At 39.4% G+C, this 25,326-nt stretch overlaps 1 protein-coding gene across 1 annotated transcript; it reads left to right on the top strand.

Moving 5' to 3' along the window:
- Positions 1-3,080: 3,080 nt before the first annotated feature.
- Positions 3,081-24,192, top strand: rfx4 (regulatory factor X, 4). Its single transcript, XM_038705013.1, has 18 exons — positions 3,081-4,192; positions 6,706-6,792; positions 7,009-7,069; positions 10,949-11,072; positions 12,456-12,517; positions 13,021-13,234; positions 13,695-13,772; positions 13,904-14,067; positions 14,958-15,058; positions 15,197-15,255; positions 15,367-15,511; positions 15,863-15,957; positions 16,503-16,620; positions 17,932-18,051; positions 18,969-19,130; positions 19,244-19,409; positions 19,524-19,662; positions 22,810-24,192. The coding sequence occupies exons 1-18, from the start codon at positions 4,150-4,152 to the stop codon at positions 23,080-23,082; spliced, it is 2,211 nt and encodes a 736-aa protein (XP_038560941.1). The 5' UTR covers positions 3,081-4,149; the 3' UTR covers positions 23,083-24,192.
- Positions 24,193-25,326: the final 1,134 nt, after the last annotated feature.

The following is a 25,326-nucleotide window of genomic DNA, read 5'->3' as shown; positions in this document are numbered from 1 at the left end:
GCTGCTGTTTGTGCTACTATTGGATTACTTAAAGCAATTCCTGTTTAATTACAAATATTAAAATAGGTACTTGAAAAATGCCCTCGTATCTAAGTACAACATTTGATTTGTCAATATTACCAAGAGTATGAAAAGTGCAACAAGATAGGAATTGGCACAATATAAATAAAATTGAAATGACTCAATCAACAATTAATAACACAAGGACCAAATAGCAGCAGCCCATGTCTGCAGTGTGTATCCTTTTTCTTTTTTTCTTAGCGCCACAAATCCTTGGCTTTATTCTTTATGGTTTTGGTGAATGAATTTCAAAGCAAAAACAAGTATTTTACTTGGCTGTTAAATGTTTTCCTTCTGGCAGCAACTGATTTTCAAAACCTGAAACTTGAGCTATATTTTTTGTCAGTGATCTTACTGTTGGGGCATCCAGGTGATGTCCCTGTTTCATGGACATTTGTTGTCCTTTGTCTTTTCCCTGCCTCTACATGTCCTGTCAGCCCCTCTACCATTGGGTGATAATACAGCTGAGGACAAACTCAAAGTAATGCATCTGATAGCTGCACAACTTGAGATTTGACATTTAGCTGCTGAACAGCGCTTCATTCACAAGTTACTTTGTTATAAATTCAGCCACAGAAATCAAACAGAAAGCAAACATGACATCATGACAAGATAAATGTGTGGGAGAATGATGGGACACTCCATCACCATCACAACAGGAGTGACAATAACAACAACAGAGTAAAAATACAAATTATGTTCTTCTCTTTTTAATAAAAAGAATAGAAATCAACCATAGAAATCAACCTCTCTGAATATTTAAACTAGTGTGAATTCTCAGCAGTGGCATGCATCCACACAAGCACACCCTCGAGAACACTTGACCTCCATGGCAGATTTTAGCTAAAAAGTTGTGGTTGCTTTAAGATGGGCACAGGTTTGTGGACCGATGAACTGATGGACTAACAGAAGGAGATACAGAGCTGCCGGTTGCAGCTAAACATGTTACACTCCTTAGGCATCATATAAACTTCCAGATGCATCATAAAGGGCTTTTTTGTGTGTGTCTTATTGGCGTAGATGTGATCAAGCAGACAATCCTCCAGGTGAGTGGGATGATTCACAAGTTGCCTGAATCCCGTTATCTTTAGCTCTCTGATAAATAACAGATGTTGAAGTCACCAGTAATCTATGTCAACTATTTGACATTTCTCATCCAGGAAGGTTGGAGGAGCATTTGTTGTTGGTCATGTTATGTGAATCATGTTATGTGTTGCAGGCCATTCCCACGGCCACACCCCCTTTTCCCTATTTGCATGAACAGTCAATCAGTTGTCCTTTGGCTCATTACCAAACTTTCCACAAAATCTTTTGCATGTCTCTGAATCCATTTGGAAGTTAGCCTCTCCTACATCCATGCCCCCTTTTAGCCACTTGGCATGAACACAAACACACATTGGGACCTCCATGCCAAATTTCAGCCTGCTAGGGGGAGACGTTTTTGTGGACTGACTGTTCAACCGACAGAGTGAGCCATAGAGCTGCTGCTCGCAGCTAAAAACCTAATTATGTCGGGAAAGCACTCCTACATTTACTGGTCCTGAAAAATCTGAATTCACCTCTTTGGGTGATCAGAAAGACGCGCAGCTCATGGTTACAGTCAGCCTGTAGAGGGAAATCTTATGTACTTACCTGAAATGTCAAACTAGGGTTCGGCAATATGGCTAACATTTTTATCTCAGTATTGAAATAATTAAAAAAATATATATTTTCTGTCACGATTTAGCAAATGTATACATAATCACATAGACAATAAGTAAATGAATGTGTTCCACTGTAATGCATTACGCAAGACCAAAATCATATGTGTCAAACAAAAAAACACATTTTATGTTGGTGTATTATCAGATTGATCTTTGGCCTATAACAAAAATCTGAAAATTGTGATAAATCACTGTCACAATTTCACAAATACCAAGATTATTTCATCAAATGTCTTATTTTGTGCAACCAGCAGCCTCAAACGCAAAGATATTCCATTTACAATCGTAGAGGACAAAGGAAAAAACAGCAATTTGAGTAACAATTGTCAGCATTTTTGCCAATTAATTGTGTTGATTTATTAATAAATGAATTAACTAATCATTGCAGATCTATAGTTTTTTATTACAGCTTGCTATAACATAAGATGTAAGAATAGGGAATTATCCCACAGTTCATATTAGACCTGATATTCAGGTAAAATGTTTACTGCCTGATGTAGGTCCAGGAAACTAACTGGCTCATAAAACCATCAAAAGCAGTGTTTTTTTGTTTTTTTTTAATTTATTTATTTGTAACTTGAATGTTTGAATGTTCCTCAGTAGATAGTGGAGGCATATAAATGTCATGTGATAAGCAGACAGCAGAATGGCAGATAGCACAAGTGACGACATCTATCTTTGAGTCATACGGTTTCCTCTTTCAAACCCAAGCCTTAATACCAACAACATGTCGTATGTAGCGTAACCATACCCCCCACCCGCACATACACACACAACTCAATTGGGGCCTTTTCACTGAACAAAAGCAGTACACATCCGTTTGTGCGGGCAGAGTGTGTGAAAATAGGAAGGGTGGAAGAGGCTCTTTTGGTGGCTGCACCTGTCCTATTTTATGAAGCTCTAATAAGCAGATAACAGGATGAAAAAGAAAGGACGTCCACTGACGGAGATGCAGACTCCACCTTCTCCTTATTTGACTGAAATTAATTAGATCCTCATTTGAGGTCACGGCTTTGCGTGAGCCACCATTTAGGCCTTTAAAGGTGTCACAATTGGTTGTTGTAGTATCTTTCTTGTTTACTCTTTTCTTAAGTGCTGAGAATCTTTGCAGACAAGTCAAAAGGATTTTCTGTTATGATGATGAAGAGTTTGTTTTACTTTTTTTTTTCCAAAGTCTTTTTGACCTGTCACTCATACCAGCAGTTTTTATCTACCTAGAAGAGTCTGAATGGATGCACAGACCTGTTTTAACAAAGTATGGCCCTTTGCACAGTGTCCCGTGTGATGGTTGCTGCCACCCTGACGGCCAGTTGGCTGCACGGTGTGTGTCGGTGAGTAGCAGCAGCAGCGGTGCCCACGCCTGCGCACTGGTAGAGAAAGTCCTCCTTTGCTATCCATGGTGTGGTGAGTAATTCAGCCATAATCCGCCTTTCTCCTCTCCCCTCTTCTTTCCCCTCTCCTCTCCCCCTCTCCTGTGGTTCCATTCATATTCTAATCACAGCTTTCCCTTCTCCAGCTCTCAGGCACTCCATCAGAGCCCTCCCAGCCTCGGGCTTTGCACTTTTACTTCCCCCCCTTTGTGACCATTCCCTCTTCTCAGAGGCACACCAAAAATAAGGTTGCCACAGCGAAAGCATGAGCGAAAAAAGACGTGAGAACTCCACCAAAAGATTCACACTGGTGCAGTTTTAGCATGTTTGGATGATGCGTGTCGACTGTGAAAAAGTTATCATAAAGACGGTTTAATGGTGGAATGAGGTGAGAAACAGACCAAATGTGACAACAAGTTTCTGTGGGATGTGTAACGGGAGTTATAATCAGGAGAAAAGGCAGGAGTGGCGGTTTTGTAGGGATGTATGTTCATATGGAGCTCTGGGGTGTATAAAAACGTATTAAATGCCTTCATGGAAGACGAGGAGGCCACAGTGTTAGGACTGCGTAGATCTAAGCCCCCTTTTTTTTGGGTTGGGAGGGAGCTTTTCTTATTCAAAACAGCTCCACAAAAGACTTCCAGTGAGCCTTGCCACATCCCCATCTGACTTGGGGCCATTCATCAGCCTTCCAAGCCTATCAATGACATGTCCCCATCAGGGCTCCTATAAAATCAGCCCCTTTCCCATGAAACATCAGCAAACATTTTGACGGGTCTGGCTTTCCCCCCGCTGGATTTCTGGAGTCTCTACCCCCCTTTCCTCCCCTATTCCCACCTCCCCCCTTTCCTCCGCCAACACCACCCTTCTCTGGGCGAACCTCAGATCCTCAACATCTCCTGTGACGGGCAGTGGTCACGGAAACACAGAGCGAGACAAGGGGAGAGCCGCTGAGGAGGGGGAAACGTGCACTAAGCCATTTTCTTGGAGGAGAAAGTGTCGTTGATGGGAAGAGGATGCATTGCGGGCTGCTGGAGGAGCCTGATATGGATTCCACAGGTCAGTCCTGTTAAACTCGCTTTGCCTTGTGTGGATGTGTTGAGAAAACTAGCTTCTGTTCAGAAACATTGTGTGAGCGTCTTCTGCTGCTGCTGCCGCTGCTCTCCTGGAAGTCTCAAACTTTCTCTGCAGTCGTTCACTGGACGTGTCTGGATGCTCAGCTGTTGTTTTTGGGTTTCTGCCTTTTTACCACGTGTTTATTTTTTAATTTCTGAAGTTATTTCTGAATGAGCGTTGTTTGGTCGCACACATTTATGTGAAGTGATTGAAGAAAAAGTCACAGAAAGCAGAGAAACAGCCTTTAAATCTCTCAGTATCAGCTGGGCCAAGTGGCTTCTTGCTGTCTTTTCAGTTAAACCGGTTAAAAGGATCTCCGTTCATCATTAGGAGTGGAGAAATAAAAACAACAGGTGCACATCATGGTGCACTTTAAAGTACTATGCATCTGTTCTTTTCTGCTTACTTGCTTTTTTTTTGTCTAAAATTGGTAAATGTTTAAAGCATTTGTTCAGCTTGAAAATTGAATTTATCAGTATTTTATTTTGTTTTATCTGGTAAAAGTGTGTATGTTGTTTAGTTTTCAGAAACAATGATTAATGTCTAATCTCATTAAAACATGCAACCGTTTCTTATCTGCAGAAAAGTGGCACACCTTGTTAGAATAAGTAAAGGTGATCGATTGAATTAAATCTTTGGTTAAATACATATTTCATTCATCAGTTACACTAAAAAAAATCACATTTGTAGTATGCTGGTGCAATGTAGAGTAGTTTAGCCCTGAATGTGTGTTAATAAATGAGTGAACATCCGTTTCACTTGTTGATCAAATTTAATCCAATTATTTAGATCCCCACCTTATCTGTTCCTGCGGCAAATGAAGCTTGAGGTCTGAGCCTCTGTGGAGAATTAGCTTCACTTCAGTGGATTCACTTGTTCATTTCCAGGGTTGGTTCGTTTGTTTTTATTTATTTATTGTTTTATTTAATATTTTTAGGTGGACAGGTGCACGTGCTGTCTGTAAATGATGAGACCTGTCAGAGAGTGACACTGGTGGTGTTTTTATTTAAAGTTAAAATGCAAATGCAGGCTGTTTTTTTTTTTTATTGTGAAACAGGCATTATAATTTGCATGTAGAGTCATGTTAATCAGTTAGTAAAGTGAAAGGTGATGATAATCAAAAGTAATGAAGACAGTATTTAAGATATTAAAGAGTAAGCTTCAAATGATAATATTCCTCTAACACAGGGACAAAAAACCTTTTCCATGTCTGTGTTCAGAGGCCCTGAGCAGCGATGATGGGACTCAAACTGCAGTCTGACCTTTTCTATCAGCACGTGCCGAACATCGAGGTGTAGATTCCTCATCGAGTGTAAACTTCTAAAACTTTTGAATATCTCTGACCTACACCAACAGGTCGTCCTGCCAGCAGTCTGTCCCAGCAGCAGCTGCCATGGTGATTGTTGTCAGTTCACATGCAGAAAAATATTATGTGGAGAGTTTTTGTCGTGTTTGTAGAGGTTAGAAGTAACTAGTTAAGTACTTACTTTAGTACTGTATGTGCTGTGTAAACATCTGAAGGAGCCCTGTCCGCTCATTTCCATTTTAGGTTACATAATAGTATTAATTCACCAGAGTTAATGGAAAATATTATACTTTTTATTCCCATGCTCTGTAGGACATTCAGTTAAGTACATGTTGCTGTTGAAGAAGAATTATTATAATAGAAAAATGAAACTCAGAAAATGCTTTGCTTTGCACAAAAATAAACAAGAAGAATATTAATCATGTATAATTTCCTTCTTAACTACAATTAAAATACTGAATACCTTTCTTGAAACAAATGCAAGAATTTAAAATGGACTCCCACTCTACGTATCGGACTGTTTCTACATGAAAGCTTTGGTGTTGTGCTGCTGCTCGGTCACAGACAGCACACCAGTTGAGCTTTTTCTAAGTAGAAATTAAAACAGGACAATGGCCTCTATTCCACCAGACTGCTTCAGTAATGTGCGTAGGCTCTTTTAAGCAAGTGTGTACGCTTGTAGTCTCCTGGGAACAATGCTGGATTCCTGCCGTCTTGGTGAAAATGTCTCAAATAGAGCCATGGCTGAACCGCTGCCCATACAATCGATTGTTGTCCCCTAGCCCTGTCACATTAGTGACATTTAAAGTGTCCTTTATAGGCAGTGATTTGCGCTGTTTGTGTAAATACAGCTTTGGTTCTTTTCCACTGCAGGACCAAATGAGTTCACTCCAGAAAGTGAGTTTTAAATTGATAATTTAAGTTTCAATGAAAAATATTGCAACAAAAAATTACCAAAACTAATGTTTTACCCAAATGACATTTAAAAAGCCCAGTCATGTTACATCTTTACAAATCATATTCAGACCAGATTAATAATTTCATAATCACCTCAGTCTAAATAACAACAGAAAAGTTCAACTAAGAGGTGTCATATTAGCATCAAAGATTGTCCAGCTCTTGATCTGTCGTCCCTCATGTCTTTTTTTAGAGAGTTGGATTGAAAGATGCCTCAACGAGAGTGAGAGCAAGCGATACTCCAGTCACACGTCTCTGGGGAACATGTCCAATGATGAACGTAAGCAGGACGAGCACTGTTACACTCAAACTGCTGACTTCACTGAGGAATCTGACCTCATTTATATTAATCTTATAGTTAGTGTTTAGTGCAATACACGTCATTTAACCATGTATACACAGAGAGGATATTATTGTTGAATTATTATTGTCGGCTGTGTAAACTTTCATTGGTGCCACATACTCCCTAAAATACAAAATGTTTTGTTTGTTGCAGATGAAGAAAAAGAAAACAACAGAGCTTCTAAACCACATTCGACACCGGCTACTCTGGAATGGTAAGTTATCAAAAATGCAGTTGTATATTTGTTTGTGTATATTTAGTCACATGTAAAAATAAGTGAGAAAAAAGTCAGAAATAAAACAACACACATATTCAATGCCAGACAGCATTTATCAAAAGCAGATATTTTGTGAATAAATGCAAAAACGATGTAGCCAGGCTTCCTAAAAAAAAACAAAAATGGTTTTTAATAAATAAATATTTTACCTTACGCTTCCAGTCAACAAGAGAAAACGTTAATGCTATATATATAAAATCTAGAATTATTTGCCAAAGTTTAAAATGATACACACGTAACACGTGTTTTTTTGTTTATGTTAGATATCAAAATTAGTTTAATTGTTTTACACATACACATATTACACAATATTTTTAAATAGAACTAAATCCTAAGTCAAGGTTTCATCATTTTATTAGAAGTGAATTTGACTGCAGCAATAGATTTCCCAGCTACTCATGACTAGTCTCATAAGTCCTGGTCAGCAGAGCAGAATAAGTTAATTATTTACCGGTCACAAACACACACACACACACACACACACACACACACACACAGAGATGACACTGAACACAAGTTTCTTTTCTGGCCTTAATATGTTATTAAAGGTAAGATTCTCATTATGTGCCATTGAACCACAAACGCAACTGTAAGTGACGTTCTGCTTTTGAAATGTTTTTTTCCCCCTTTGTTTGTACACATTGAACACATTTTGTTTTTAAGTAACAACAGGAAGCAGGATTTAAAAAAAATCTTACATATGATGATAATCTGATTAGATAAGATTTGATGTTTTATTTATCTTCACAGAAAAATGTGTTGGTTTTTTTACACTGCGCTGCTGTTCAACAATACAGTCTGCATGTATAAAATACAAACTCTACACATGCCTCTAGTTTATGTGTGTCTGCCTGTTGCACAGCCCCATGACCAACGACACCCTTTACTTAATTCAAAATGCACATGGGCTTTCATTAATATTTATACTGATTTAACCTGTGCTGTGGGGGGCTGAAACCCATTGTAAGGAACATGAGTTGGGTCAATGTACATATTTAAAAAGAAGCATTATAGACATAAATGCATATGTAATTTGCTGCTTATAATAATGTTTTCACTGTGCATAAGATGCTTTTTTAGGTATAGTGAAATTTACTACAAATCTTGCATATATTTTAGCAGGATGTTGCAGTGAAGGTAAACCGTAATGACGAGTATGTGATTGATGATTTGGTTTTTTGTTGTTAAATCAGAAATAACACATTTGGTCACAATTTGAATCTGATTTTCAGAAAGTCACTAAATTGAGGCTTATATATTTACATCAGAATAATACAGAATAAGTGACAATACAGCTATATCTAAGTGAAGCTGAGTGGTTGTTATTCCACTAAAAAACATTACTAGTGAGTGTAATTCTTTTATGACAGTAATTAAAGTTCACTGCTTTCTAAGTGAAAGGAAATGCAAGTCAGGTCAAAGAGATCAGCTCCCACGGCTCTCTGAAACAATGCAGTCATGGCTCATAAAACAACAGGACCAGGCTCCTGCAGTAGCCATATATAGTCCATAGACTAAAGTGGAATATGAGGCATTTATTGAGAAATCAAGGTTAAGGCCTAGAAAACATTACAAGTGAAGCAGTGGGTTAGTCCTGATGCAGACGAGGTGAAAGATTCATTGTGTTGTTTGTTTATTCTGTGAAGGTCCAGACTCTGAAGTTGTCTCAATCCGTTGTTCCTTTAAATATCAGTTTCTAGTTTTGACCATCTGAGCTGTTCCAAAGTGCAGGGAGACATTTCTCCTCGTACTATAAAGATATTTGATTTATTAGTGAAACTAAAACTGAATATCAAAGTGTGTGACAAAAACTGGTAAACTCATATCTCAAACTGAAAACATTGCATGTTTAATACCTCATCAGAAATCACTTGTAATGATGCTGCTGCACCTCAAGGCTCAGTTTTTATTTAGCTATGTGACTGTTTTTACTTGTAAATTGTACACAGACAATGTGATCAAATATATGTGCAGTTGTCTGTCTTGCCAACTAGCTGACAAACATATCAGAATGTTTGTAATAGCAAACTGCCGTACAGTGAAGACTGGACCATGAGGGGGCAGAAATACTCCAAAACAAACTTAAAGCATCACAACACTGATATACTAATGGGTTATCAAGTGTTTATAGTAATAATAATATTATATATAATATTATATTATATATGTCATATAGTATAGTCGTTTACACAGTGCCTTTTATAAACAAAGCTACAAAGGGCTATACAGTAAAAACAGAAAATAAAATGTAAATAAAATCCAAGACATAGATTGCAAAGAAATTTTGAAAAATGTAAATTTCAGAAAGGCCATAATAAAGGACACATCGATGGTACAAGGCTTTATCGGGACACACAGATGCGTATCATCCGATTAGCAATGAAAATCGATATTATGTCTGTGCATGATTTGCCCCAGGCGTAGCATGCAAATGGCAAATAAAAGGGGACCCAGAATAGACCCCTAGGGGACCCCACAAAAGATAGGAGCATGAGAGGAGGAGGCATTTCCAAGTGTAACAGAGAGGGACCTGTTGGACAGATGAGAGATGAACTAATCCTGAGCCACATCACTGATGTCAACATAGCTTTTCAGACAGCTGATTATGGCTAATGTGTTAGCAAACAGTTGCCTGCCTTCATATCCAGCCGACAGCAAAATGTATTTTAAAAACACTGACAGCTACAGAAAGCTGTAGAGTTGTGTTTTGCCTGTCATTTGGGATCTGTAGTACCAGCAACCCTTTCACATTACTGGAAGTAATTTGATTCAATATTAATATTAAATATATTGATTAAAATTTAAATAGTTCTCAAGTATTTTAATGCAAATCAATTATACATCAACATGACATGTATGATGTGCATCAGAGACCACTTACTGAGGCTTTAAAGTTAAAATCAGTGGTAGTTTTTTTTCTCTCCCACACATAAATTATTTTAACCAGGTAGACACAGTCATTTAAGACCACACTAAAACCACCGTGACCCTTAAAATGCAGGAACTGAAAACAGATACTAATCCAAAACGTTTGATCCCAGTAAAGTATAATGAAATACAACCTCTTATACTACAGCTGTTAATGAGATGAGGTCACTTACTATCATCAGGAAAATTATCTTTTGGACTTGTCTGTTACACATGTATCCCTCCAGGAGCAGTTGTTGTTGATGTCTGTGTCGTTGTGAGATCAGTGATATCTGGCTTGTCATGCTTACTGTCCACTAATTATGCTACATGTGAAGTTGTGTGCTACAGTGCATCTGCTGGTTGTCCTACGGTGCACAATGTTTGGTGCTAACTGTTGTATTAAATGTCTGTGTAAGTGCTTTATACTAAACATGACATGTTGTGATGATGTGAATGTGCGGACTTGGCGCTGCTTAATGTGTACATGCATGTTCGTTGTTTAATATTATATGACTTATGTGCATTTATTTAGTTTTCTGTTTCGACTGTTTCTCTTTCTTCATGGGCTGTTGTGTGTTACAGCCTCGTCAGGGACTACAGATAGAAATTAGTCCCAATGGCTTAATCTGGTACATTTACATTGTCTTTATTAATGTCCCCTCTCAAGTAGAAAAAATCCATATTATCAAATTGTCTTATTGTACTGCAGTTAATCATTTTGCTGACGTTTAATTGAGCTTCTTAAACATTTACACAGAAGATTACTGTACGTTTTCCCTCATTATTACCAGAAATGCCATGATCAAAAGAGGCCTGTCTGAAGTTGGGATGTCTCTTTTTGGCTCATTCATATTAGCAATGCTTGATTTTTTTTTCTGTGCTGATAATTCCCATTGTCATTCACAGGCTAGAAGAGAACTATGAGATAGCAGAAGGTGTGTGTATCCCACGAAGTGCCCTCTACATGCATTATCTAGACTTCAGTGAAAAGCACGACACACAGCCTGTGAACGCGGCCAGCTTTGGAAAGGTAAGACTCAAACTTCAACGGAGATGAAGGCTAAAGAGTCGGGGAGCTCATAATTCCCACTCACATCCAGTTTAACTAAAAACACCTTGAAAACACATTAATGTCTCTAATCAGTTTCTGTTTTTATAATTTTTGATTAATGATGCAGATGATGTGCAGCTGAGCAATTCTTTAAAGAAAAAAATCGAATATGGAACATTGTCTCAGCTTTTTAGGGTTTTCATGTACATTTGAATGCACTGCACGTTTATAGAATTCAGAGCAAAATAACTCAGCAGCAGAAGATACAAGCAGTAACCTCACACACTACATCAGCCGTGAGCATTGGTCTGACCATTTCATGCCTGGGTTGGTTTTGCAGCTTTGGCTGCTGTTGAAGTAATATCAACTGCAGCTCAGTGTGAAGCTCTGTGGCCGCTCGCTGAACACATAATCTAGAGCCAAAGGAGATGTGCTTTCGTCTGTTCCCACAACCCCAAGAAGTTCCTCAGCCTTCCTACCCCCAGCCATCCCCTGTACCCTGGACTCCGGCCCCAACCCCCAACCCCCAACCCGGCCCACCCCCACCCCTCCACAGCTCCTGTCGGAAGATATTGAAAAAGAGAAGGGGCCTGGATTAATGTGTAATTAAAGGAAATTTGGAAGGGTGAGATGTTGCGGAATGTTAGATCAGTGGCTGGAACAGTGTGGGGTGTCCTTTAGGAAGGCTTCATTGATTCAGGACAAAAAAACGAGAGAGGGCCCGGACTGCCTCCCTGTCTGCTCATTTATCAAGCGGGGCCTGACAGAAACTTCACAGCTTGGCCTCTTTTTTCATCCCACACAATGGAGAGCTACACTGTTTGCTAAAGTTTCTGCACCAGGAGCTGGACCAAGGAGCCAATCTCTTTAGACAAAAAAAAAGAGAGGAAAGCAAGAAGGAGGGAGTGGAGAAGAGAAAGAGAGTGAGAAGGAGAGATGATGGGTGGCTGGATAGATGAGGGGAGACCGTTGATATAGGAGGAAAAAAAGTAATACCCTTGGATGTCATAAATGGATGGCTCTCAAAGCTTTCTTTTTCTCTCAGAGACCTCCCCGTGGATACAGCTATGAGACTTTCATGTTGTTCTCCTGACAAACGTTATTAAACACTTTCTCATAAAGAATTGAAGATACTGTACAAGTGCAGTATTTCTATTAAGTAATGCATGCTGTAATTACTGCATATTAGATTTTAAGTAAAACAAACCCCAGCCCTTTTTCTGCTGTACACCATTTTCTTTCACTGAGTAAAAAATACACACAAGCTGATATTATAGTACATATTATTATAGTTGATGAATTTGATCCTCTCCCTGTGTAGTTGCAGTACACTGACAACTTTTTCTCACCTACAATGAACAGATCATACGGCAACAGTTTCCAGCGTTGACTACCAGAAGACTGGGGACAAGAGGGCAGTCTAAGTAAGTTGCTTTAGTTTGGTTTAATTCTGTCATAAACTATGTCCGTATTAAGCGTAACCTTGTACCCGATCAAACAAACCGTCAACAGCATGTATCACAAACAAGGTGTTGAGCCCTCCAATCGGAGCACAACACATGAAAACAACACTAAAAGTTTAAATAACTTCATTCCACTGTGGTCCTGTGTTTCTGAGGTTTTATCGAAAAAGTAAATTTCTTCACCTATTTAACAGGAAGTCTACACTTTCTTTACCTGAAGTATTTATCACATGTCACATTAGAGAAGATCTGAAATTGTTTTTTGTTATTCATGTAACTGTGAATAACTTTTGTTAAACATGTAAAGATACATGTAATCTGATTAAACATTTTTAATGAATTTACACATTTATTAATTAGAAAGATAATTGTTTAAAATGCATATGAATTGTTTTTCACAGTTTTCTATAGCCTGTAGTGATCCTACTTGTACTGAAAAGATGGCATCCACCCGTTCTCCTTAGGTATCACTACTACGGCATAGCGGTGAAGGAGACCTCTCAGTATTATGACGTGATGTACTCCAAAAAGGGAGCGGCGTGGGTGAACGAGACGGGCAAGAAAGAGGTCACGAAGCAGACAGTGGCGTATTCACCGCGCTCCAAACTGGGGACGCTCCTGCCAGAGTTTCCAAATGTCAAAGACCTAAATTTGCCTGCCAGCCTGCCAGAAGAGAGGGTAAACAGGAGTTTTAAAAGTCCATCCTTACAGCCCCCCCACTCCCTGCCATCTCACCATCTCTGCGCCCCCTCTGGCTCCAGCCTTTTATCTGCCTCAGGACCTTCACTGGGTTTGCATTTAGAGAAGGACCTTGAGGATTTATATGCTGGCTCCTCGCTAACTCTTAATCTTTTGGGGGAGATAATAAGATCTAGCAATGGACAAAGGACAGGCACTAGCTGTCCGGCTTTTAAAGAGGGGCCATGATTTTAAATGGTTTGTGTTTTGCTGATCTCTAAAGCTCGTTTTATATTACTTTGCTCCAGCCTAGACCTGTAACATATATTTATTGGTTCACATGCTTTGGTACAAGATTTATTTTCTTGTTTTTGTAACACTTTTTTTTGTTTCCCCTGAAGAGACAAAAAGCTATTAGTTTTGTGATGCAATTAGATTAATAGTTCGTTGTTGCCCGTAGGTGTCAACCTTCATCATGATGTACAGAACGCACTGTCAGAGGATACTGGACACTGTTATTCGAGCCAACTTTGATGAGGCAAGGTTTCTTCTGTTTTACAGATGTTTTACTTAGCATCCAAATCTGTCTCAACAAAAAGTTGATAATTCCTGTAGCTGAACTTTAATTTGCTGTAATTTTGAATATTAAGGTGTGTGTGGTACTTTCAGGTCCAAAGCTTCTTACTGCACTTCTGGCAGGGCATGCCGCCCCACATGCTCCCTGTCCTCGGCTCCACCACGGTGGTGAACATAGTTGGTGTTTGTGACTCTATCTTATACAAGGCCATCTCTGGGGTGCTGATGCCCACTGTCCTGCAAGCACTGCCTGATAGGTGAGCATGCTTCACTGCTCTTTACTGCTACACACATTAATGTCCTGGTTATCATTTATTTCAGTGAATTAAGCTTTTCTCTTCAGATAATACCATGTACTTTAAAGGTGTATGGACTTCTTACTATACTATACATTTTACTATATAATACTGCTATATAAGCAGTGTCATTTCGGTGTATTATTGTGTAAAAAAAATAAAAAAATAAAAAAAAATAAAAAAATTGTTAGTGCAGTTCTGTTGCATGTCTTACCTAATGATCAGCATACACATGAGTGAGGTTTGCTTACATTTATTTTGCAGCAACAATTTGTATAAACTTCACTCTAACGGTAGTAGTTTACAGTAGAAATGTGAGAGAATTAAATTGTTGTCTGGAAGCACAATTCAAAATGTGGCTTATTGAGAAATTTAAATGTGAGGCTGAAATGATTTGTCAATTACTTAAATTGGTTAATCGTCATATGATTTTTCAGGTAAAAACGCCCTAGATCATCTGGTTCCAGCTTCCCAAATGTGATGATTTGCTGTTTTTCTCTGTCACATGTTATAGTAAACTGAATATGTTGAGTGTTATCCTTGGAAACAGCATTTTGACTGAAGGTCCAATTACTGTCTTTTTCTGTAACTTTTTCCCACACGTCAGTCTTCCTCAGCAGATTGAAGTTGCTCAGTTGAATGTATTTATGTTTTTGTGGGACAAAAGAAGTCCTCTGAAGGCCTCATCTTTCGTTCTGGGATTTATTGTTTTGCAACATTTTATTAATGGATTATTTAAGAGAGTAATTATCAGTTATGAAAAATCAATAACGAAAGTTGTTGCTCTAATTAAATTAATTATGAATGGTGTCAACGATCTAAATTGTGCATCTGTTCCCTCATCCACACAGTTTGACTCAGGTTATCCGAAAATTTGCCAAACAGCTCGACGAGTGGCTAAAAATAGCACTTCACGACCTTCCTGAAAACCTGAGGAATATCAAATTTGAATGTAAGTGTAAAATCCACATCTCATCATAACGATTTGTGTCTTGAAAATATGGATGCTACATTTGTGTTTTTAAACAGAAAGTTCAAATGATGACACTCACAGGTTTAACCATATTTTTTCTCCTTTTTTTGTTTCCAGTGTCCAGGAGATTTTCTCAGATTCTAAAGCGGCAAACATCATTAAACCATCTATGTCAGGTGCCTATCATAGTCTGAATGTTTTTTAATAAAATCCATGTGAACAAACAAAGCTGATAAGGGATATGGGTATGCTTGTGTAAGTAATATTGTTGATTTATCTTACCCAAGGCATCGCGGACTGTGATAAACAGTGCCGACATCACCTTTCAAATGCTGGAGGACTGGAGGAATGTGGACTTGAACAGCATCACCAAGCAGACACTTTACACCATGGAGGACTCACAAGAGGAGCACAGGCAGCTTATTATCCACTGTAAGTCTACGCATTTTAAATTGATTGCACTCTTCACACACGCAGCCAGACAGAGAACTACACGATACTGCCACACAAACAACACAGGGGGACAATCATTCCCACGACCAGCAGAGTCAAAGCATTAATGGATGGAGACTAAAAGGTTACACAAGTTCACTCTCCTCTGAAACACCCTGTGGAGCATCTCCAATTCACTCCAGCCTCACTCCTCTGAATCAGTCCTGATGGGATCAGAGGTCACAGATACAAGTAGAAGTTGTTGCATAAAGCCGCCATTTGCATCCAAATTTGTCAGTTTTTTTAGCTTTCAAGTGATGTAAAATACTGACGTCCTCCCTCTTGTTGCAGTGTATCAGGAGTTTGACCGTCTTTTGGAGGAGCAGTCTCCGATCGAGGCATACATTGAGTGGCTGGACTCCATGGTGGACCGCTGTGTCGTCAAGGTCAGACAGCAAATACTTTTCTTCACTCATTTCTGGAAACAGGTGTTTAAGCCTGATCTGACTCAGCATTTTTGCATAAAGTGTCTATCTTTTGTTCAGGTTGCACAGATTAAGTTTATATATTTTTTCCTATTTGATGCTGAGGAGTGATTTTAACTAAATGTTTGAAGTCTTTGCACAGCAGAAGTCTTATTACTTTGTCCTTTAAAAGACACCTGTGGCTGAAAGCCACTCGTCTCTGCATGTCTTTCTTCCACAGAGGCACTTACGTTGCAATCCTCTCAGTTAATGATGTCTTCAAGCTTCCCATTTGCGTCCATTATGTGCCAGATATGGGCTTGTAAAATTTGGTCGCCCTGGCAACGTCTTGGACTCCCCAGACAATAGTTCAATAGGAAGGCGTGTCCCTGGGGGCAAATTAAATAGTTGACTTGTTGACATGTTTTTCGTTCCTGAGGGTTAAGCCCCAATGTGGACCTAGGGGTTAATTCTGCCCCGGCATCCCAACCCTTCCCCCTCTTTTCTCATGGAAATGTTCTCTCTAGGTGGCAGGGAAGAGGCCCGGGTGCCTGAAGAAGGTGGCCCAGCAGTTTCTTCTGATGTGGTCGTGTTTCGGTACCAGAGTCATCCGGGATATGACCCTCCACAGCGCGCCCAGCTTTGGTGAGCTGCTAATGCTTTGTCATCATTCCTTAATGCAACGGAAGTATACAGCTCTGACAGAAAAGTTAGGTATATTTATGATGTCATACACTTACAAGGGCCCACACAACACAGTCTTATAAGATGCCAAAAATTCCATGGTGAAACATATGTCAGACAAAAACATAACATCTTACATTGCAAACAAAGAGCTTTGTCATCCATCTCAGACTCCACAAATAAAACCTGCCACAATAAAGGTTCCTTTCGTAAAATACAATAAGCTCTTATAATCATCCAGAAGTGGGCATTTCACTAAAAAGTGTGGCCCTTAAGTCATAATATTGAATAATAAAACATTAAATTCACTTTGTCTTCAGTCTTTCCTCTTCAAGGAGAACATTATTTCTGTAGCTTTATCTGATGGTCTAATCTAATCTACCTGAACATTACTGTGCACTTTAAGGAAAATGAAAATGAATAAAAGCATACCAAACTAAGGATTTCATATCACTAATGCAGGATGTCCATGTAAAAGTTACACATACCCCCGCTGATGGCCAAAGCTGGTGTACAAATTCCATACAGGTTCAGTGCAATTAAATAAACATTGTAGAATTGCTCTCCTGTATGAAACTAAAGTCTGAAATAAGGAGAGTGGAGAAACAAGTCAAATGGCTGCTTTAATTGCTTGTTGTGCACGACCAAGGTTTGCAGTAAGTGAAGTTGTAAAAATGAAAGAAAAGAAAATGGCTTTTCTTTCCTCTACTTGTGTCCTTTGGTGCTGTCTGTGAATATCAAAGACACAGCTGGTTGCAGTGTTTTGATAAAGCAGGTCTCTGTGCACAAACAGCTAATTAACAAAAGCCACCCCTCCCCTCTCCCGATGCGTTTGCCCGGCTTTTCCATTTTATGACCGGTCAGTATTACACCCCGCTCCCTTGAATAGCCGCAAGTGTTTATTATGCGCGCGGCGGCTGCAGCGACAGACAACAATGACACAATTGTGACACTCACTCACATGCCACGGTCTCATCTTCCGTGCGACCCCGGGGTCAGCTGCCATATTTTTGGCGCTGACTTGGTACACGGAAAGAATCGCACTCGCTTCTTTTTTAATGACAGCGACCATCCTGTCCGCCTGTAGGATGTGATGTCATCACTCGGATGCTTTTAGAAACACTTAATGGTCTTCATCATTTTTGTCCTATCCCAAAACATGGCTAGCCTTTTGTTTTGTTTCCACACTGTCACCAAGTTAATCTGTCACTTCCACATAACCTCCTGGACTTCTTCCTCTGTGTAAAGCTCATCCTGTCTCTTTGTCTGCAGGGTCCTTCCACCTGATCCACCTCATGTTTGATGATTATGTGCTTTACCTGCTGGAGTCCCTGCACTGCCAGGAGAAGGCCAACGACCTCATGAGGGCCATGAAGGGAGAGGGCAGCACAGGTGAGACCGCTTCCTGGAGGCCTAAGGAATTATTAATGACAGTGCAGCTACATAAAGGTCTAGTGTAGTAGTTTGTCAAGAAATTAAGTTGCAGAATAAGAAGATTTTTCCAGGAATTATGTGCTGTTATTGGTTTCAATTGATTAAGTGCTTTTTCCAAGCAGAAATCCCAAACATTCAGTGGTTTCACTTCATGAATTGTGTGGATTTGCTGTGATAATAAACTAAATAGCTTTGGTTTTGGACTGTTGGTCAGTCAAAACAAGCAAACTGAAGACATCCCCTTGGGCTTGAGGAAATTACAATGTACATTTTTCACGATCTTCGAAAACGATTTGCACGAAACGGTAATGATGACTGATTATTGTTTTATATGCCTTTCCTTAAAAAATGAACTGGTTTCTCTTTGGAGCTGCCTCTGAAGAAGAAAACAAAGTATAAAATTATATTTACTTTACACTTTGAAGCCTCAAACTACTGATGTCATGAGAATCGTGCGAGCCTATGGGGTCTCCAGTGTTCAGCTGAGGTAGTTTAGTCTTTTAGTCCAATAATGTACTATTACAGGTTACTCAATGGTAGCGACATGAGTTTCTTCTCTTCATCTTCCTACACAGTGCGGCAAAGTGTGAATTGTGCTGACTGTCTGTAAATGCTTATATCCAAACATTTATATATGCAGTATAATAAGTCCATAAATGGCTGTCAGTCTGCGAAAAACCTGATAAGGCATGATAGGAAACAGTCTGCATTATCACTCGATTTTGTACCCATAGTTCATATGCTTTACCTTCATGTATGTGTTTTACTTGTACACATTCACGTACACCTAGTTCTCAAATTAGCTGCTTTATTTGGCTTGCAGCACAAAACACGGTCGGAGTATTTAATGGTTTGTCCTCTCTTGACACCTTCAGCAGAGAGAGAGGAGGAATTCACACTGACAGAAACCACCCCCACCTCTCCATCTCCAGGATCCTTCTCTCCCGCTCGGTCGGTCCACTCTGTGGGAGTTCCCTCGGCCAGCTCCCCCATAGCAGCCGTGTCCCCGGAGTACACCGGAGTCACCTCCACCACAGGTGAGACAGGCCTCGCAATCACACGCAGATATCCTAGATAAGCAGAAGTCTCACCGCACATAGTTTCTCTGCACCAACACATTTGTCTCTGTGTCCATATATTCGTCTACCAGGCGCTGTTCAGTCATATACCTGGTCCCTTACATACACAGTGACAACAGCCGGCGGCTCCACTCCAGAGGCCGGACAGCAGCTGTCCTGTATGAGGAGCAGCGCTCCAGTCCCACCTCCATCCCCCGCCCACCGGATGCCAGTCTACGCCCACAGAGAGGAGCATGGGTAATGATGATTTTAGAGTTAAAATTCTTTTTCAAGGCATTTAGAAAACTTTGTTGGAAAACTTTTGATTTTTGTTGGAGAATTTCTTAAATGAACTTTCTTACTCCATTCTAGGTATACTGGTAGCTACAACTATGGCAGCTATGCCAACCAGCATCCTCACTCAATCCAGAGCCAGTATCCCAGTCTGGCCCATGAGCCGGCGATCCCAGCCCCCCTCCACTACTCCGCCTACCACCGGTCGTCTGCACAGGTCAGTGCCAGTCACCCAAATACTGAGGTTTAATAGCATTTTCTTTCCTCATCTGTGAACTAAGGATGTATTTTGACCAAACCAGAATGTAAATGTAAAGAAATAAATTAATTTGCTTAGTGAGGCAAAAACAATCATTTTAAATCCATTTGAAAAATTTAGAATAATTTTAAATCCCTTATTCATATGGGGATTCCCTTATCCCTTATTCCCTTAAGTTTTGCTACTGTGTGTGGATACAGGACCTGTTTTGTTTGTTACTCTTTGATAAGTAGAAGAAAAAATAAAAACAGTAAAAGTGGCAAAAACATGGGATGAAAATACAATTACAACAATTACTCCATTCAAAATTGTGTATAATTAATGGTACAGAAGTACTGAATTAGTATTAACATTCATTTAAACATTCAAAAGTCAAACTAATCATTATACAAAATGAGCCATTTCAGAGTGTAATGTGTTATTATGTGTGTTATTATTATTGATGCATAATATATGAGGTGTATTTTAAAGTTGCAGTTGATCAAGGTGGACCACATTTAAGCTACATACCGTTTACATACAAGATTATATATTTTATAAGATTATATATTTTGTATGTAAAACCTTAATTGCGTACCTGTAGTTGGTAGGTAAATGCAGTGCAGTAAAAAGCTGAATATTTCTTCTGTGAAATGTGGTGGAATAGAAGTATAAAGTAGTAGTAGTAAATTAGAGTACTCGAGTAAATATGGTGTCTCTTTCCACCGGTGAGAACAGTACAGTGAAAGCTGCAGGTCACGCTGATGTCCAAAGAGAGAGATGAAATTCAGAGGCCATTTACTTAAAAAACAAAAACAAGATGGCTATGATGTTTTCAAATAATGTGTGTAAATATGAGTGTGTGTAGGTCTAAATTGTACTTCAGAACTGCCCTTTTAAGAGAGTAAATAGGGGGCTGAAGATTTACACGTGAGAAAAAAGGTTATTAGGATGAGATGGAGTCTGATGTTACAGCTGGTGTAGCGACCGGTGTGCGTTTACTCTTTTGATGGTAATTTCCTGTCAAGGACCCTCCAGCCTCCTCTGCCGTTACAGTGGGAGGAGATCAGCTGGGCCTCAGCGGTCGCAGTGTTTCTAAAAGTCTCCGAATCTCCCTCTCCACACAGCGGAAGCAGACAGTGAAAGGTGGCGCGGCCGGGGCCAAGAGGGGCCCTGCTCTGTTACTCCTCTTTCCAGCTCTCAATAGTCTCTTCATCTGTTTGAGCCAGTAGCCACAGAGCAGGGCAAGGGGGCGGTTATTAAAATATTGTTATTCAATGGTCTCTTTTCTGCTTGTGAACAAGGGGCAGCTGAGCCGTCTGTTCTGCTCTCTGACCTGCGCTGACTGTCTTTTTCCATGCTGTGATCCCTCATAATGGAATCGACTGTCGTGTTTATATTTAGTGAGAAAAGGGGTAAAGGGTCCTACTTCCACTTTTTTTTTTAAATCTGTCTGAGCTTAAAACGGGCACAATGCCTGTGCTTTGTCTGAGTGAGAAGTTGGGGATGGAACTGAGACGAACAGAAAACTTTGTCGGATGCCCATCTGTCCAAAATATTAATATCAACTGGGATATTTAGTCAGAGCTGTTTGGGCTCAGTCACCACAGGCAACAAAAACCACTTTTTCAGCTGATGTCTAATTTTCTTAAGTGGCTTCATTTTCTATTTTGTACAACTTGTGAAGCAATTTCCCCTGACAGGAAATTACAATCTGCAGGGTCAGGTTCACACCCAACGCTACAGGGCTAGCACAGCATCAAAAATGATATCAGCAGGGCTAAAGCTACCTTTAGGGACACTTAGGTCATGTTCTCTGTGAATGTTTATATACTACAATTAAAAAGTTACACATGGTGGGCATTTTATAGGCTGATTCCAAGCTGTCCTTTTCAGGTTTTTTGAGTCAGTATGTTAAAATTTGACTACTTTTAGGCTAATTAGTAAATAAATGATTGATATTTCCCCACCAGTTTATTCCTGGCGTTGTGGAGAGGGCCGCGTACCTTCATTAAAGGAATAGTTTGGGGAAAGCACTTATTTATACAGTAATAAGAGAAGATTGATACCCCTCTCAAATCTGTCGATAAATATGAAGCTACAGCCAGCGGCTGATTAGCTTAGCTTCGCAAAGAAGACTGGAAACAGTTAGCTTGGCTCTGTCCAAAGGTAACAAAGTCTGCCTACCAGCACCTCTGAAGCTCGGTAATTAACATGTCATATCTTGTTTGTTTAATCTACACAAAAACCAACAGTGTGAAAACACTGTTTTACTGAGGGTTTGTGTCAGACTATTTATTCCCTGGGACAGAGCCATGCTAGCTGTTTCTAGTCTTTATGCTAAGCTAAACTAACTGGCTGCTGGCTGCAGCTTCATATTTAACAGACAGATTTGAGACTGGTATCAATCTTCTCATATAACCCTCCACCAGAAAGCCAATAATCCTTTTTTCCTTCTTATTCCTTTCTAGGAATTAAAATTCAAAGACTGTATCATTTAACAGTAAACTGAATAATTAAAGAAGATAGAATGATAGAAGAAGATAATTATGAAATAAAATAAGACAAAAATTAAATCTTATTTTTTGGTGTCAACTCAAAATTTCCAAAGGTGTAAGTGGTGCATTTGGGGAACTTGGACTCATGACCTCAGTATTTCTGAAGTCCTAGCTATGGAAATTAGAGAGAAAACACATAATGAACGCCCTGTATTGATCAGTAACCGCTCAGCAATAAGTGATGTTCATGTCCAAAATTCTGATACTTAAAACTAAAATTGTCTGCCAAATCTGATCTGAATTTCTTAATATTAATGTAGACTTTACAGGCGTCTGCTCCTTGAGCTCTTTTGGCAAACTTGTTGTAAAGTTTTTTGCATGAAGTCCCTTACATATTCTACAAAGTTTGCAATGATCTAACCCTGAGCTGAAACAATTGGTCGATTAATTGATAAGTCAATTCACAGAAACTTCACTTTTCAATGAGATTACCAAACATTTAATGGTTCTACCATCACAAATGTGCTGAATTGGTAATAAAAATAATTGTTAGTTGGGGCTCTATCTGTTCACTGTATGCTTCTCTCAATAGATAACAGAACTTGTTTCCTCTTCTTCTCTTCCACAGTACCAGCTCAACGGCCAGATGTCTCGAATGGAGCCGTGCTTGATGGGCAGCACACCTCGGTTGCACCCTGCACCCGTCGCCCCCCGGTGGCCAGATGTGTCGCCAGCTAACAGCTGTTACACCAGCCCACCTATGCATTCATCCCGCTATGCCACTTCTGGGGACATGTACTCTCCCCTGGGCCCGCGCAGGAACTCAGAGTACGAACACTCGCAACATTTCCCCGGCTTTGCCTACATCAACGGAGAGGCTACCACAGGCTGGGCAAAATAGCCTGCAAACTCTTCTTTGGATAGCTGTATACAAGCTGCAGGCCTGCCAAACTGGTGGATGCAAAGTCTCTGAACACTTCCAATCAAGTATATCAGAAAAGGAGGAGCAGAGGGTGGAGAGTACCAATGCAAGGTAATAGGAATCATGGTATGGACGTACTGACAATTTGAAAAGACTCATGACATTAACCACTCTGATGATTGTGGTGTAATATGTGCTGAGGTTTAATGAAATTTCAACAATTGATGTTTTTGCTCACTGCTGGAAGAAAAAAAATCAATTAAAATCATATAGATTGTCAAAACTTGCAGCAAAATCATTTTAAGAGTGCAATGCTGCTGCCAAGCTGTGCCTTTGTTTTAAGGAATGTACACCTCTGCCAGAGTTTCCCTCGTCAGTCTCACAAGTCAGCACACAGATCATCCGACCAACTCTCAGTCGGTTTTGTCAGTGACTGGCGGATCAGTGTGCTGTAAGCTTTTACTGACACCAGTACAATCTCAGTGACACTGCTGTCTCCTCTTCTTGCTCAGCACTGTGCAGCATCTTGTCATGGGCTCGTCGCAGCAGATTTGTTTGCTGTAGGATGTGGATGAACTGTTCTGCCTTAACGTTCTTTTGAAACAGTGGCAAAAAGCCAAAACATACAACGTCATATAAACTCATGAAAGACCTTGTTATTGTTAAGGTGTCTACATCTTGGATAATTTTTTTTAATGATTGAATGCTGTGACTCAAAAAGAATTGTATCCTGTCGCAAGCCTTTTTGCTGTTTTCCTGTGACAATGTACTATATATCTATATCTATATCTATATATATATATATATATATATATATATATATATATATATATGTACATATATATATATAGTATGTATTTTCTGTAACTTTGTAACATGGTGTATCCTTTATTTTCTATGTTACAATTGGTACTTTGTTCTCTGTTTTGTATGGTTAGTACGCATTAACTTAGGGTTGTGTGTTTTATAATGCACTCAAGGCTACCGAGGACCTATTACCCTATGGGTATTTATAAAAAGGGAAAATATCAAAGTGTACAGTAACATGAAGTCTAGTCACTTTCTGTAAATAAAAGCACTGGAAACCGTCTGTGGTGACTGTTAAACTATCACAGTTGAAACTGATTTGTATGTGGGAAAAATGTTGCCACATAAATAATTTCACAATTTAAAACAGTGAGTCATCTTTGTCAAATCGTCTTCTTTTTCAACTCTTTCTTCATTCTTTCTGTGTAAAAGTGAACAAAATCATGCACAAAAATGTCCACATATTAATTATATTATTATAACCATCATTGTTAGCGCTGGAGCAAAGTCTTAACTGACATTGATAGGTCCTGCTCTTTCTACACTTTCTATGCCTAACACAGCCATTATTGATCAAGTTTTTAATAGAATTATTTAAGGTAGATTTCACTAATTTACCAAATATGGTTACTTTATAACTACTGATTAACTACTACTTGTTAGCCTTCCCTATGTTCCAAGTCTAAATTTTGATGTTGGAAAAGGAAAAACATTTTGGAGGTCGTCTGAGCTGATTTTTACCTCGGCAGTGGCAACACTGTGGGGGGTTGGGCCAGTAGCACATGGGCCACACTACAGAAAGAATTACATTTCTATAGAGAGAATGTCCTGCTGTGCTGGGGTCATTGCACCTCAGTCCCGTAACCTTTGACCTCTGACCTCTACCGAGGTTTGTATTTATTGGAACATAGATCTTCTGTGTTGTGTCTCTCTGAAATCCTCCAGGATTCACAACAGAGACTTTGAATGCAGAAAAAATGGCAACCCACTATTGTGATTTAATCACCTGACCTGAGTGTCAATATCAATATCCGCTGAAGATTTCAGAGGAAGATTTGTGATCCCGGGTGTGCACAAGGACGTCACTGTCAGCTGTGAAAAACGTGCTGCCAGACCAGAAGGTTTTATCTCTGATGTCACCAAAACACTGCTTCAACAGTGGTTTTAACAAGTACCTCCGTTTTTATTTTTAAAAACTAGTTAGTTAATTCTAGTATACGTCTTCTATGAGCTAGAATTTCTTTGAATTAAACTAATAAAGAAAGAATCAAGAGATGAATCTGAAAATATAAGATTATAATATAATTTCAAGTTTCAAAGTAGGTTTATTGTTTTGAAACTTACAGTATTTATACATGAATAGTGTAAAAATGTGTCAATGGATGAATAAAAACACGTATTACAAACAAATTTCAC

The sequence above is a fragment of the Micropterus salmoides genome, unplaced genomic scaffold (assembly GCF_014851395.1).
Source record: "Micropterus salmoides isolate LMB-PRFRI ecotype aquatic unplaced genomic scaffold, ASM1485139v1 Ms_hic_scaffold_8, whole genome shotgun sequence".
NCBI classification, from domain to species: domain Eukaryota; kingdom Metazoa; phylum Chordata; class Actinopteri; order Centrarchiformes; family Centrarchidae; genus Micropterus; species Micropterus salmoides.
Note: the sequence above shows the minus strand (reverse complement) of the source record. Positions and strands in the feature narration are given on the sequence as shown.

Coding starts and splice junctions, on each gene's coding strand:
- rfx4 (XM_038705013.1), top strand. CDS start 4,150: ATGCATTGCGGGCTGCTGGAGGAGCCTGATATGGATTCCACAG. Junction 7,070..10,948: donor ACACCGGCTACTCTGGAATG/GTAAGTTATCAA, acceptor TGTCATTCACAG/GCTAGAAGAGAACTATGAGA. Junction 15,256..15,366: donor CATTAAACCATCTATGTCAG/GTGCCTATCATA, acceptor ATCTTACCCAAG/GCATCGCGGACTGTGATAAA.